The sequence below is a fragment of the Rattus rattus genome, chromosome 1 (assembly GCF_011064425.1).
Source record: "Rattus rattus isolate New Zealand chromosome 1, Rrattus_CSIRO_v1, whole genome shotgun sequence".
In the NCBI taxonomy this organism is placed as follows: domain Eukaryota; kingdom Metazoa; phylum Chordata; class Mammalia; order Rodentia; family Muridae; genus Rattus; species Rattus rattus.
Genome location: NC_046154.1, coordinates 269000523 through 269016191, shown reverse-complemented (window position 1 = coordinate 269016191; position 15669 = coordinate 269000523). Strand labels below are relative to the sequence as shown.

The following is a 15669-nucleotide window of genomic DNA, read 5'->3' as shown; positions in this document are numbered from 1 at the left end:
GTTTGGATTTTGTCTGGCTTGATTATGTGTAGGTCTCACCAGTGCCATCACAGCTGCTATAAATTCACACGAGCACCTGCCCTGCTGTGTCTAGAGTATCCTGTTTTGCTGTAGCCACTCACTGCCACTGGTTCTTACAACTGTTCCAATCTTCTGAGCCCTGGGAGGAGGGGGTATAGTGTTGGGGGGATCTATTTTACCCAACTGACCAACACCTCAGGAAGAGGATATCTCACTCTACATAGGTGGCCTAGACTCACTATGTAGACCGCATTGGTCTTGAACTCATGGGGATCAACCTGCATCTGTGCTGAGATTAAAGGCAGGTGCTGCCCTACCTGGATAAATTCATTTTGTATGCTGTGCATGTGCCTACTTTAGGGAGCTGCTACAGTAACAGGTTTCCATATGCTTTTTGCAAAGGGCTGTAGTATTAGTGACCCTCTATATACTCACTCCTCTACCCCGCCTTCCCATACCCACCCCACCTATGGTTTCTTTTCCACTGTTCCCTGCTCTGTCTTCAAGCCACCTGTGTTCTATTTTCTCTCCCGTGAAGGGCCCAGGATCCACAGCCCCTGAACTCTGTGGGTATTTCAGCTTAAATATACATTTCTAAAGAGTCAAAGCTAGCACCCAAGTATCAGTGACATGTGACGTTTGTCCTTCTGCATGTGGGTTATCTGACTCACTATAGCGGGTTTCAGTTCCATCCATTTAACTGCAAATTTCATTCTTCTTAACAGCAGGATGATATTCCATTGTATGAATATACCATGCTCACACATCTATCCATCAGTTAACGGACACAGAGGCTGCTCTGGCTACCATGAAGAGCAGCTATGAACATGGATATGCAAGCATCTGTGTGGTGGGGTATAAAATCCGTTGGGTATATGCCAAGGTTGGCATAGCTGGGCCATATGGCAGACCTATCATTTCTAGGCTTTTGAGGAACCCCCACACTGATTCCCATGTAGCTACACCAGTTTATAGCCCCACCTGTGAATAAGTACCCCCCTTTCCCCAAATCTATACCACCGTTTGTTGACTTTTTTGAAAATTTTTGAGTTATCTTTGACCGGGGTTAAATGAAATCTCAAAGTGATATTATTTTCATTTCCCCCGATGCTATTGATTTGAAGATTTTAAAAATTATTTCTCGGCAATTTGTATTTCTCCTTTTAAAAACCCTCTGCTTAGTTCCACATTCCAGACTTAAATTGCATTGGCTTTTTGTCTTGTTTTAGTTCTCTGTACGTTCTAGACATTAACCCCCAGCCGGATGTATAGCCGGTAAAGTTTTTTTCTTATAGGCTGTCTCGTCACTCACATCGTGGTGTGTTTTGCTATATAGACATTTTTTAGTTCCATTGATCCCTTCTTACCAACTATTGGTCCTAATGTCTATCCTACCGGGGTCCTGTTTGAAGTGGACACTTAAGGGCTCTTTGGCAAGTCAGTTGTGTTGGAAGGCGTTTTGCTTGGGCAAACACATGGAGGAGTGTTTTCCTGAAGTGGAAACAGGTGACAGGCTAAAGCAGACTCATGAAGGGATGTCTCACTGAAGCAGACACAGGAGAGAGGATGTTCTGCTAAAGCAAGCACATGAAAGGACACGTGATGAAGGATTCATCGCTAATGACACGCACATATTGGTCCGCCTTACATTGTATAGTTGAGCTGCATTTGTTTGGACTCCATAACTTCTGGTGGCGTGCTGCAGTTTCTTGCTGCTTCCTTGGTCTTAGGTTGTTTGGCAGAGTTGTGTCAGCTGAGACAGACTCATGTGCCGAGGCAAGACACGTGGAGGACCCGTGAAGTTTGGAGGGTATAAATAGGACTTGAAGGAAGGATGGAGACAGAGAGTGGCTTGCTGGTAGAGCTAGCCACGAAATGCTTGTTGGTCTCGCATCTTCGCTGATCTTTGCTTCCCTGAGAGAGAGGCACAGCTGAGAACGTCTGGCATTCCTCTGGGTCCTTCGTGCTAACTTGAGCAGAGGCTGAGGCCTGGCTGTCTCTGCTAGGTTGTCGCTGCGGTTGCTAACTGGATTCTGCTGAGCTGATCTGCTGGTGTATCGGTGAAGTGCTTGCAAAGGATTGAGCTGCTGCCACCAGCTGACCTGTGAACTGAACAGCTGATTTCCACACAACACGGACTGGAGTTGCTTCAGAGAACCTTTCTAAACAGGTCCGCTTCCCCTGTATCCTTTCTTTTCCACTACCTCTGGCAGGCGGTGGGCTAAAAGAGAGGTTAAAGTGTTTAAGAATCATCATTGAAAAAATTAGGTTTTGGGGAGGGAGGGCTATAAAAAAATTAGGTTTGAAAAACTTAGTTATTCCTGCTCAGAAAGTCATTTCCTGTGCCTAAAAGTTGAAGTGTATTCCCTGACTCCTCACATGGAAGACTCGGGGTGTCTGGTCTACCATCTAGTTGGAGTTGAGTTTTGTGTGGGGTGATCTATAAGGATCTACTTTCTTCTAACGGAGCTTCCGGTTTGCCCAGAACCAGTTGCTGATGAGTCTATTGTTAACCCAACAGGTAGTTTTAGTCTCTTTGTCAAAAGTCAGATGGCGGTAGGCCTATGGGTTTCCATTCACATACTCAATTCTATTTCATTGATAACTGTGTATTGATTTATGCCACTATCCTATTGTTTTTATTGCTGTGGTTCTGCTAGAATAACTTGAAATCTCACATGGTAAAACCTCTGGCAGTGTTTTTATTATCTAAGATGTTTTGTCTATCCTGGGCCTTTGTGTTTCCATATGAAATTTAAGATTATTATTCAAATTCATACGAGGAAATGCACTAGAACTATAATGAGGATCGTGTTGTCACTGAGACTACCTGTGATTGGATGGGCGTTTTCACAATATTCATCTTGCCAACACATGAGTGACTATGGAAGGGGTTTCCACCTTCAGGAGTTGTCTTGTTTCCTTTTTTTTTTTTTTTTTTTTTTTTTTTTGTTGTTGTTGTTGATTTCAGTGTCTTAAAGTTTTCATTATACAAGTTTTTCACTCCCTCGGTTTATGTCCCAGTTAGGGTTTTTATTGCCGTGATAAAATAGCATGACCAAAAGCAATGGAGAGAAAGGGCTTATTTTATCTCATACTTCCAGGTAACAGAAGATAACAGGGAAGCAAGTCAGGGTGGGAACTCAAGTAGGGAAGGAACCCGGAGACAGGAACTGAAACTGAGGCCACGGAGGAGTGCTGCTTACTGGATTGCTCTCCATGGCTTGCTCAGTCTGCTTTCTCATACCATCAGGAGCCTCGGGCTCACGGATGGCACCACCTATAATGGATTGAGACCACAAACACCAGTCAATTAAAAATATGCCCCACAGGCTTGCCTCCCAGCCAATGTGGTGGGGGGCATTATCCCAACTGAGTTTCTTTTCTTAAATAACTCCAAGCTGTGTTAAGTTGACATTAAAACTAGTCAGCACACTACGAGAGCACTGATTTCTTCAAGATAATTTTGTTATTTGAGAATTTCACAACGTATTCTGATCATAGTCATTCCCCACCCCCACCCCCAGCTACTCCTAGATTGATCTCCCGTCTCTCTACCTAACTTCATGTTTTTTATTTCTTTAAACCATCAGGTCAGTTTGTGTTGGCCAACTACTCTTGGGCTATACAATCTATCATGGAGTGTGGTCAGTGTAAGACAGAGTTCACACCATTAAGGAAACTGCCTCTCCCCTTCCTAGCAGCAACTAAAGGCTAATAGATCCTAAACTAAAGGAGGGACCACATTTCTACCCTGCATGCCCTGGTGCTGGGGCTTTGTTGGCCTTGAGCTCGAGTGGCTCTTGAGCACGCCATTACCATAGATCTAATTGCAACTGTACTGCTGCTGTGCCAAGAACACACTGTTTCCTTGAGGTCATCCATCACCTCTGGTTCTTACATTTTTTCCATGCCTCTCTTCTTCAAAGGCCCCTGAGCCTTCAGGGGAGAGGTGTGATAGGGACGTCCTGTCTGGGCCAAGTACTCTGAGGTCTCTACTCTCCGCACACTGACCATTTGTGGATCTTTATACTAACCAACCATTGTTAAGGGCAGGTTGCAGTTGGATGAATGGCACTTTCTGTGGGAGGTGTTCAGTAAGTGTGGTCCTCAGGCAACAGGTGCAGATTCACAGCATGGTGGGGGTTCCTACCTGGGATGCCCCAGGGTTCATGGTCTGCCAGTAGCAGGGGCAGAAGATTGTCTTTTCCCCATTGAATAGTCTTGGCACTCTTATCAAAATCACTTTGCAGCGTGTGAAGGTGTTTATTTGTGCTGTCTATTTTAACATCTGGAAACATCAAAATTGTGGCTAGTGAATGCTGTGGAGAAACTGGTATTCTTACCATGTTTAGTAGTGTTTTTATGACTATATAATGTAAGGGAAACTTTATCAGAGACATGATACTTGTTGTAGTGGGGAATAGTTAATCTGCTTTGAGCTCCTGGCTGGTGATCACATTTCTATGCATCCGCTGGAGTTGTTTGGATTTGTGAATGAAAGACACACGAGTCAGCTTAATTTTGATGTGCCTTGACTAGATCAATGGCTAAGCACTTCCAAACCTCACCAGGGCTAGCATATACTCCCCTTTGGTATTCCTTAGTTAACACCTTTTAAAACCTATTATTTCACTGCTGCTACCCCAGACCTAATCGTGGGAGCAGCCCCTAGGGCCACTTTCCCTGGTTCTTACATGTAGGAGGGTTCTTATTTCTGCTCTCTCTGCTTCCCCATCATGGCATTGTCCGTTCTCTGTCCCCCTCGTGAAGAGGCGGAATCCCTCTTCTTCTCCCCTACATTTCTTGTCTGGTAATCCTAAAAGTATCACCTCTTTCTCCCTGTGCAGCCATTGGCTCTTTATGGATTAATCAAAAACCAAGTGGGGACAGGAACCCTCAGTGTCTGGACATGCAAATTCCCATACGACTTTGGGAGCCGAATTAAGACAAAACATTAGAACCAATCCCTAACAACTTATGGATAAAAGGTTACAATATTAAGAAGTTGCCAGCAGGGTGGGATGAGATGGTAGGTTGGTACGACTTATATGTGGGAACAGAGAGAAAACGTGATTGTCAAATACTAAGAATTACTGGAGCTTGGTGGTGGGCAGGTAGGATCCTATTAACAGCTCTTCTTTGGGGTTCATTTGGAAACTTTCAAAGTGAGAATTTGAAAATTCAAAAGTTTAAAAAAGGGGTTGGGAATTTAGCTCAGTGGTAGAGCGTTTGCCTAGCAAGCGCAAGGCCCTGGGTTCGGTCCCCAGCTCCAAAGAAAAAAAAAGAAAAAGTTTAAAAAAAAAACTGCTCAAAATGTCATCCAACCATAAAACTCCAGTAGACACCTCAAACTTGACACGCTCCTGGCACTGCCTTGTAAGCTCAGAACCTTACTTAGTATTTGCTACCTCGGTTAATAGGCACTGATTACATGGTTGCTGAGGACCAAACCATGGAAGCATCCATGATTTCTGTCCTACCCCACAGCAAACCTGTCTCGTTTCTACATCCCAAACCACTTCTCTACATTTTTTTTAAAGATTTATTTATTTATTTAATGTATACAAGTACACTGTAGCTGTCTTCAGACACACCAGATCTCATTACAGATGGTTGTGAGCCACCATGTGGTTGCTGGGAATTGAACTCAGGACCTCTGGAAGAGCAGTCGGAGCTCTTAACCGCTGAGCCATCTCTCCAGCCCCACTTCTCTACATTTTTGCTGGTGTCTCTCTGGTCCACACCACCATCATCTCTTGTTTGAACAACCTCAGGGGCTCCTAAGACTCAACTTGCTTGTTCTTTATATCCTGGAATCCTATAAGTCATTGTCCTTACTGTTTCTATAGAAATATTTTGAGAACCAAAACTGGATCCTACCTGATCACTTCCTTTGACCTGTGTGTGCGCCCCTCGCCTATACGTGTACATCTGGTGGTCGGGGGTCGGTGTCAGGTGTATCCCTCTCTTAAAATGTGTTGCTATGGGGGTTGGGGATTTAGCTCAGTGGTAGAGCGCTTGCCTAGCAAGCACAAGGCCCTGGTTGGGTCCCAGCTCTGAAAAAAAAAAAAAAAAAAAAAGAAAAGAAAAAAATGTGTTGCTATGTATGACGGATGTATGCATGTTCTTGTGTGCGAGACCGTGTGTGTGCGTGTGTGTGTGTGAATGTGGAATGGATGCGCACATGTAGAGGGTCACGCCACAAATGCAGGCATCAGTCTTCACTTTCCCCCTTGTTTGAGACAGGGTCTTTTGCTCACTACTACACATGTCAAGTTAGCTGGCCCGTGAGCTTCCAAGGGTTCACTTGTATCCCCTTCTCATCCCCCCACAGGAGTGCTAAGGTTCTAGATGGGCATTACCTCATCTGGCTTTTCAGGGCTTCTTCGGGACTCAAACTCTAGCACATTTCATCTCCTGAGCCATCTCAACAGTACAGCATTTCCTTTCGAGACGAGGATCTCTCATTGAACCAGTAGCTTGCTGCTTGCCTCTACTGGTTGACCAGAAAGCCCATGGGATCCACCTGTGTCTATTCCCCAAGTCCCAGGGTTACAGATGAGTATGGTGACACCAGGCTTCTATGCCAGTAACAGGTGGGATCCGAACTCTGGTCCTTGGGCTCGCACAGCAAACACCACCAAGTTAGCCACTTCCCTAGGCCTCAAACTGATCTCTCCAGACTCCTTCAAGGCTGACTCTCAGGTTGTCCCTGTCTATTTCTCTTCCACTTTCTAACTCTTCTCAATTGTTTTTTCTAACTGTAAGAAGCAAGTCTTAGCTCAGTCAGATCTCAGCTTACTATCATTACTTAAAAAAAACAAAAACTCTTTACTACTCTACCCAAAGTTGAAAGTATCATCCTGTCAGAGCCAAACCGAAGGTGAGTTCTCTTTCAAGATGTGTATTTATTTATATATTGTCTGAGATAGGTCTTGCTATGCAGCCTAGGCTGGTCTCACAAACTTTCATCATCCTGTCTTAGTAGCCGTCCTCTGCCTAAGTGGTGGGAATGCAGGCTCCACTATGCACTCGTCAGCCGTATTTACTTGGGTGACTCCTCACCGTCTGTCACTACTCGCTGCAGAGTAAGGATCTTGTCTCATTCGTTCCAGATTCACGTGCCGCAGATCACTGTCGCTGACTTTGCACTGAAAGAGTGAATTTGCTTCCAGGACCTTTCGGTGGTGCTGAGTGAGTTCTGTTTTTTTTTTTTTTTTCCTGGAAAGGGAACCTTATCAGCCATTTTCTTCATCCCTCCCAGGACACCTGACGGAAACAACCTAAAGAATGAAGAAGGGTTTGTTATTGTTGTTTGCTGTGGGAGAGAGTACGCCGGCTGCTGCTCACACGATCCCAGCTGTTAGGAAGTAGAGACAAAAACACTGACTAGAACCAGGGCCAGACTGCAGCCCAGAAGGCCTGCCACCCCAGGGATCACTTCCTCCTGTGAGGCTCCACCTTCTAAAGGTTCCAAAACCTTCCAAGCCAGCTGCCAGCTGTAACCCGATGTTCAAACACACGACCAAATGGGGGTGTCGAACGGCCAAACCATAACACGATTCAAGTGAAAAACTGAAAGACTACTGTTGTAACCTAGATAGAATGGTGTGTGTGTGTGTGTGTGTGTGTGTGTGTGTCCGGGGAGTTGGGCCTGAAGAAGACAGACACACGTAAAGCAGAATCCGGTTTGACTAACTGACTGAATGAAAAGAGACAAGGGAGGATCTGACCCAAGATTACACAGCTTGGGAGTGGCAGTGCTATCGTGAATACAGAGATGGGAACGAGGAGACGCTCATGGGTTCTATTTTTAATATAAAATGGCAGGGTGCTAACAGGGAATTAGGTATGAGGAATGTGACTGGAGAGAGAGAGAGGTCACCTCTGGAGACCGCCGCTTTGGGAACTGTGTGCATCGAAGTGCTAATTAAACCCACAGGGCTGATTGGAAGCTGCCAAACCAGGAGGCCCAGGGAGAGCAGAGTCTGCATCAGACGCAAGCGGGCCAGGAGAAGAAGCTGGGAAGAAAGACTACCCAGTGCCAGATGCATCCCGGGCTGCTGGATGAAGCAGATAAAGTGCCCCCTCTACCCAAAACAAAAGCCTTTCACTCACATAATTTCTGCTTTCTAAACTTCTGTTTGTTTCCACTGTAAAAGTTGTTTTCTTTCTAGTCCTTTCTTAGCCTATTAGCTTTTCAGTCTCATAGTCCAGTAATCTAAACAAACCAGCATCAACCAATAAAACACTCTACTTTCTTTCTGGGCTCCTGTACCATGCAACACATTCTAACACGTTCCAGTTATGGTTTGGATGGGACTAGCCCTCCAAGGGCACTTATGCTGGAAGTTTGGTCCCTAATGTAGCTGTGTTAGGAGCTGTGGTGTCAGCGCACACTTGTCATCTCGGCATGCAGAAGGAAGAGGCAGGATGATTAGCGGGCAAGCCTGAGATCTACAGAGGTACGGATGTAGCTTACTGGTAAGGCACTCGCTCGCCTAGCTCACAGCCCCTTCCCGGACAAACAAAGGCAAGCAGCCACACAACAAACAAACGAAAAACTGAACTGGGGTCGAATTGACGGTGGTGTGGCCATTAGGGGGTCACCCGTGGACAGGAGCAGAATAGTGTAGTTCTTGTGGCATCCGTATGGGTTCCCATGACAGTGAGTTAATACATCCAAGTGAGACGAGCCCCTCCCCCAGCCTCTGGCTTTCTTCCTGTGTGATCTCACTCCTACGCTCTCCTGTCATGATGCAATCTGCAGTGTTATGTGTGGCACAGCCCCAGGGACTCCTACCGGAGGCTGAGCAGACAGGACTTCCCAATCTTCGCACCTCAGCCTCCAAACCCACTAGTTAATAGGTGTTTGTCTTTCCTTCTCCCACCTACTGGGTTCTTGGCTTCTCTAGTGTAAGGGCAGCCATTATTGGATGACTTAGACCAGTGGTTCTCAAACAATGACCCTTTCACGGGGTCAACTACGACCATCGGAAAACACAAGTATTTATATTACAATGCACAACTGGAGCAAAATTATAAAGTAGCCCCCAAAAATAAACTTATGGTTGGGATCACCACAGCATGAGATGCTGTATGGAGTATAGGGTCTCCGCATTAGAAAGGTTGAGAACCACTCTTTAGACTGTATTATGTAAGCCAACCTGTACTTAGTGTGTATCTGCTGGTTCTCCTCCTCTGGAGGACCTGTCTAATGTATTCACATACTAACACACTCTCAAGTGCTTTTTCATTTGGTTTCAGCTGACCCATCTTTTGGGGGAAGCATGAAGCGAACATACACAAAAGTGTTTCTGTCTATCATTTTAACCTTTGGGACACGTGCTCTGCAACCTCCTGTTAAGCATACTCTCCCCAGGAATGTATTTCCTTATGGAACTATGATGCTAACTTCCCATGTTCAGTGTCTGCTTTCCTATAAGAGCAGGAACACATGGGGGCTCCCAGATGAAACCTGCCCTTGCTTTGTTTGTGACATTGCTTTCCCACCAGCTCGGGTGTTCAACTTACCTGCTACAAGAGTGTGTATATATGTGTATGTGTGTGTGTGTGTGTGTGTGTATTATATATATGTATGTATGTATATATGTATGTATATATATGTATGTGTATATATGTGTGTGTATGTATATACATATGTCTGTGTGTGTATGGGACTTACATATACATACATATATATCTACATACATATGTACATAGATATATACACATATATGCATATACATACATGCATAAATACATATATACACATACATTTATACATATGGTATATACACATGCACATATATACATATATACATACACATATACATACATGCATGCATATACACACATATACATACATGCATGCATGTATGCATATATATACATCTACATGTATATACATATATACACACATGTATATACATATATACATATATGCATGCATACATATATACATACATATATACATATACACATACACACATATATACATATATATACATGTGTATATATACACACACACATATACACATACATATATACAAACACACACACACACATATGGGACTTACAGGCTGAGGTCTCTCTCACGATGACTCTCTTGGTGGAAGGGCTGATACTCTGGTAGTCATTCAGTCCAGGAGGCTGGATGTCTCTGCCCTTCTGATCTGGTACTGGAGTCCTGGAGGGTCTGGAGAGCTGCTGGCTTTCAGTCTGTGTTGAGAACCTAAAGAAGCTGGATTTAATACCAGCAGCAACCAGATAGATGAGCTTGCCCGGGAGAGTAAGGGCAGGCAGGCAAAGAGCAAAGTTTCCTTCTCTTGTGCCCTCTATGTGTGCTGCCACCAGGAATGTGGCCTGGATTCAGGGTGGGCCTTCCTGCTTCAAACAATCTGACAAAGAAAATTCCTCATGGGCTGGAGAGATGGCTCGGCGGTTAAGAGCACTGACTGTTCTTCCAGAGGTCCTGAGTTCAATTCCCAGCAACCACATGGTGGCTCACAACCATCTGTAATGGGATCTGATGTCCTCTTCCTGGCGTGTAAATAAATAAATAAATAAATAAATAAATAAACAATCATATATATTCATATTCTCAGATACACACACACCACACCTCATATATATATCAAGGTATGATAGATATATATATGTATATGTATATATCAGATACATACACATACATACATATATATCAAGGTATATTATATATAATATGTATATATTCCACATATATATTCCACATATACATTCCACATATATATTCCATATATATATTCCATATATATATTCCATATATATTCCATATATATATTCCATATATATTCCATATATATATATATATCCCTCAAAGGAGTGCCCAGTAGCCTGGGCTTTAGTTAATTACACATGGAGTTAAGTTGACAACCAAGATTAGCCATCGTAGGGAGAAAAGGTTTACTTTGGCTTATAGTTCCAGATCAGATATGGTTCATCTTGGCAGAGAAGGCATGGCAACAGGAATGAGAGGCCAACCTGGCAGTCAGGAGGCAACGTTGGGGAGGGGGGCGTGGAGGACGGAGAGAGGCAGAGAAAAGAGGAAGCGAAGCCAGGCTGTACAATCTCAAAGCCCGCCCTCAGTGACATACTTCCCTCAGCAAGGCCCCACCTCTTAAGAATTCCATAACTATTCCAAGCGTCATTACCAACTGGGAATCAACTGTGAAAACATGTGAGCCCGCCGAGGACCTCTCTCCCTCGCACCCAATAGTCTCAGAATACACAGACAGTGCCATCTGTTTATTCCTGGACTTTTCTGGCATGATCTCTCTCTGGACTCACCTCAGGTAGCCCGAGCTCATCACTCAGCCAGCTCACCTCTTCCTCAGCTTAGTCCTCACTCCTGTGATAGCATTTGAAGGAGCATCCCAGGGACACCATCCCTTGGAGAACAGCCTTATTCTCTGCCTGCCAGCTTGCTGCCTGGGTTGTTTCCCCGACACCTTCTCTTTGCAGGAGGCACTTTGTAATAAAATAAATCCATTTTTTTTCCTTCCCAATCCTGCTCCCGGAATGATGACTGTGAGACTAATTATTTATTAATAAATGCCTAGGCCATAAGTTTTGGCTCAGTCCCTGACAGCCTCATAACTTATTTAACCATTTAAACTATCTTATGTCTACCACTTGGTTAGTTACCTCTCCTCAGTCCTGACCTGCTTCCTTCGCATCTCTCTCAGCATCTCACTCAACTCTCTCCTTATTCTACCCTGAGTTCGGCTACTTGCTGGTTTACCTCCCCCTCCCCCGAGTTCTCCGCCAGAGTCTCCCTTTTAGTCTCTCACTATTACTCAGAATCCTCTCTCTTCCTGTTATTGTCCCACCTCCTACTTCCTGCCTCAGCTCATTGGCCATTGGTTTTTTATTGACAGGTGATGCTTACAGGCCATCCTCTCTACCGCATTCGGTGATTGTGGGTAAATTGGGATCAGGGAGAGCAGCAGCAGCAAGCACCTTGCATCTTCTGAGTTGTCTCTCTGGAGCGAGTGGTAGCTGTTAAAGCTCCCAGCCCTTGAGCACCAGTTGGCACTGTGGTTTCTTCAGTCAGAGGGTAGCACGTATGGGCTCTGCAGCGCTTCCGTGCTCGAATCGCAGGCCACCTTTGGGTCCCAGATCCCACGGGTCACTCTCTTAAAACTACGATTCTTAAAAAGAATTTTTGGATCACTTTTTTTCCTTTTAAAAATGTCTGTAGCTGCAAACATGGCTTTTTTTTTTTTAAGCAAACAAGCAGAAGAAAGGACAAATTTATTCATTGCAGTGTAACGTTGAAGAAATTTGCTGAGACATTTTGTTGTTTTTTTTAAAAAACATCTTAATTGGCTTGGCTTTCAGGCCCCGAATTACACAACATTGAATTCTGTAACAGAATAAGAGCTGGGCGGTTTTATAGATAAAAGGGGGGTCGATTAAACAGAAACAAGAGAGTAGGAACGTTGAGGCTGCTTTGAGTAAGTTGATCAGATTTTTATCTTGATGTCCTCCTTTGTTCGAGTCCCTCTCCTCCACCTTGTGTCTCTTTCTCATTGACTGTAAAATACAGCCGCCGTGCTCATGAACATGCATGGACGTCTATGTCTGTGCTGACTGCTGGCAAGTCTGGAGGAAGAGTCAGCATTATAACGGAAGGGCCTCGTGTGGTTAGTGTCCGATTACAGGTGAAATACCATTCCAAAGCCTGTAGACTGTAGACTCTGTTCTGATTTGGATAGGAGTATTTCAAGTGTTGGATGTCACCAAACCATATTGAGGACTGGGAGACATTCGGAGGCGGGTCTAGGTAAAGGAAGTAGGTTACTGAGGCTACATACTTGGCCCCAGTCCCTTCCTTGATCCCTGCTTCCTGTTCACTGTGAATTAAACCACCTCTTCCCCTACACGCTCCAGCTGCTGTGATGTTCTACCCTCAGACCTGGGGCCAGCTGACTGTGCACCAAGATCTCTGAAGCTGTAACCTAAAAGAAATCCATCTTCCCTTAAGTCATTCCCATAATACATTTTGCCTCTAGGAGAAGTAACAACACGCACAAAACTCCACCGCTCCTCCCCTGCCCCCCTGCCCCTGAACCTGCTCCTTCTGCTCCCTTTTCAAGGGCAGACTACCTCCGAAGACCCAACTCAAATACCCTCTTCTCTGTGCAGCATCCCTCCCAGCAAAATGGAGAAACTAAACTGACACGTGAAGACTTCATTGTGTGGTCAACTTTCGTGTGGCTTCTCAAATAGGGGTAGATAGTGCGGAGAAATGATGTGCTGGAAGAGAGTCGGGTAGCTCTCAAAGTACTAGAGAGGCGAGAGCTAATCGCAAGGCTATTTATTTGAAAACGCTGCTTGTTGAACGGGACTGTTCTTTGAGCCACAGAACTGCCATCTTGGAGTATAGCCGTGCCCATCCAGAAAAACAACTATACCAGCTGGACTTGTTGACTGTTGACGCCTGCTAGAAGGGGTGAGGGGGGCATGCGATGCTCTTCTAAGTGTCTAGCTCCTCCCTGTCACCTTTAATTACATGTGGCCTCTGGGAGGGGTTGGAGTCTATAGGTCAGGGAAGACTTGGGGATGGGTCCCCATCTGTGAGGCTAAGGGAAAGCCCTCATGCCTGTTGGGTAAAGGCTTTTCAGATCCAGCTGGTTAGGGGAGGGACGCCCTCCGCCCTGTAAGCCCTCACCTATGCTTTCTAAGGAAACTCAATAAACTCATTGGTTCCTCGGAGAGATCTTTGGCAGAATCAAGCCTCAGTTTGTCATTAGGCCTTAGGCTAATGTTCCCCAGGAAAGAATTTTAGCAACTCTTCTACATGGGTAGAAGAAGGAAATACTTGGCTTTGCTTATTACCATAAAGACTTATCACAGTCATTTGCTTAACTCATTTGCCTGGGAGGGGTGGCAGGTGTTTCTGTGGGTGGACCTCCCTAACTGAGCCAGTGTTCGATACATCTCTGCAGGGATGACAACACCCCCTTCTTGCTCCTGTGAGTGCTCCCTCTTTCCTCCTCCTCCTCCTCCTCCTCCTCCTCCTCCTCCTCCTGCTCACCTCCCCTTTTCTCTTTCATGGCACTCCAATGGCTGCTCATAGAGTATTAATTGTTGAAAGGAAACTTGCATTTTGTGATTTTCTTTCTTTCTTTCTTCCTTTCTTTCTTTTAATTGGAAACATTTTATTGATGAGACCCCACCAGCTGCACAAAGCACTCCTGGCATCAGGCACCTTCCTCCTTAGCAATGCGATCTTTCCTGAGTGGTCCCATGAATGCTTTCTTTTCCTCCATGGTCTGGAAGCGACCATGTCCGAATTTGGAGGTGGTGTCAATGAACTTCAGGTCAATCTTCTCCAGAGCCCGACGCTTGGTCTGGACCAGCAAGGATTTCCGAAGAGTAAGCACTTGCTTCTTGGATCCCACCACACAGCCTTTGAGCATGAGGAAGTCATTGGTCACCTCACCATAATGGACAATGCCACCCAGTGGGTTGATGCTCTTGTCAGACAGGTCGTAGTCAGTAGATGCATTGTTCTTGATCAGCTTACCATCCTTGATGAGGGAGCCTTGACCAGTCTTGTAAATCTTCTTGTTGATCTCTGTTTGGTGATGGTAGCCTTTCTGCCCAGCTTGAGCCACAGAGAAGGCTACACAGGCGGGGTGCCAAGCTCCAATACAGGCAACTTTGCACAGACCTCGATGGGTCTTTCGGGGCAACTTCTTTATATGCCAATGGCTGGTCACCCCTTTGTAGCCTTTGCCCTTTGTCACGCCGATGACGTCAATCATCTCACCCTGCCCAAACACCTGGTTCACGGGGACCTGCTGCTCCAGCCTCTCTTGGGCCCAGTCTAGCTTCTCAGTCACAGTGCCCCCAGTCACCCGGATCTCCATCTGAGTGTGAGCAATTATGCGGATGACCTGGCAGCCTTCATGCTGTTGAAGTCCTTCTCCAGCTGCTTCTTGCCTGTGTCACCTCGCCATTTCCTACAGTATTTGGTAAAAACCTTCTTCTTAGATTTGTGACAGTTCTTATAGAAACGCCCTTTACACTCATCGCTGATGTGCTCAGCAAATACAGTCTTGAAGGTCCGGAGGCCTCGTGGGGTTTCTACATATCCCACAATACCCACAACCACCATGGGTGGGGTTTCCACAATGGCCACACCCTCCACAACTTTCTTCTTATTCACCTTAGATCCTGGCCGGTCAACATGTGGGTCATGCCATCCTTGTACCCTAGAAAGGCTGTGAGGTGAACAGGCTTGGAAGGGTCATCCTTAGGGAAGCTCTTCACTTTTCCATGATGCCGGCTGCTGCGCTTCCGAGGCAAGAAGCCCAAGGACCCATGCCTAGGAGCTGAGACTTTCCTGTGAGACATCTCGCTGCCGCACGCCGCCGATAGAATGATTTTTTTCTTTCTATTTTAAAGCTTGAACTTACTTCAAACACTGGCTTGTCAACAATATGGTGATCATAATAGGTAGTATTTATCCGGCATTATATATTATTCTAAGTGATAGATGTATGTTAAATCATTTCATACTGCAGCAATTCCCAGAGGTGTCATTACTATGACTTACAGATGAGGGCTGTATGCTGCAGAAAGGTTAAAGTACCC

At 45.3% G+C, this 15669-nt stretch overlaps 1 protein-coding gene across 1 annotated transcript; it reads right to left on the bottom strand.

Annotated features, from left to right (window-relative positions):
* Window positions 1-14211: 14211 nt before the first annotated feature.
* Window positions 14212-15448, bottom strand: LOC116890225 (60S ribosomal protein L3-like). Its single transcript, XM_032890959.1, is given in 3 exon segments — window positions 14212-14977; window positions 14980-15264; window positions 15267-15448. Coding segments are annotated over 3 exon segments (1155 nt in total). The 5' UTR covers window positions 15430-15448; the 3' UTR covers window positions 14212-14270.
* Between the last annotated feature and the right edge of the window lie 221 nt (window positions 15449-15669).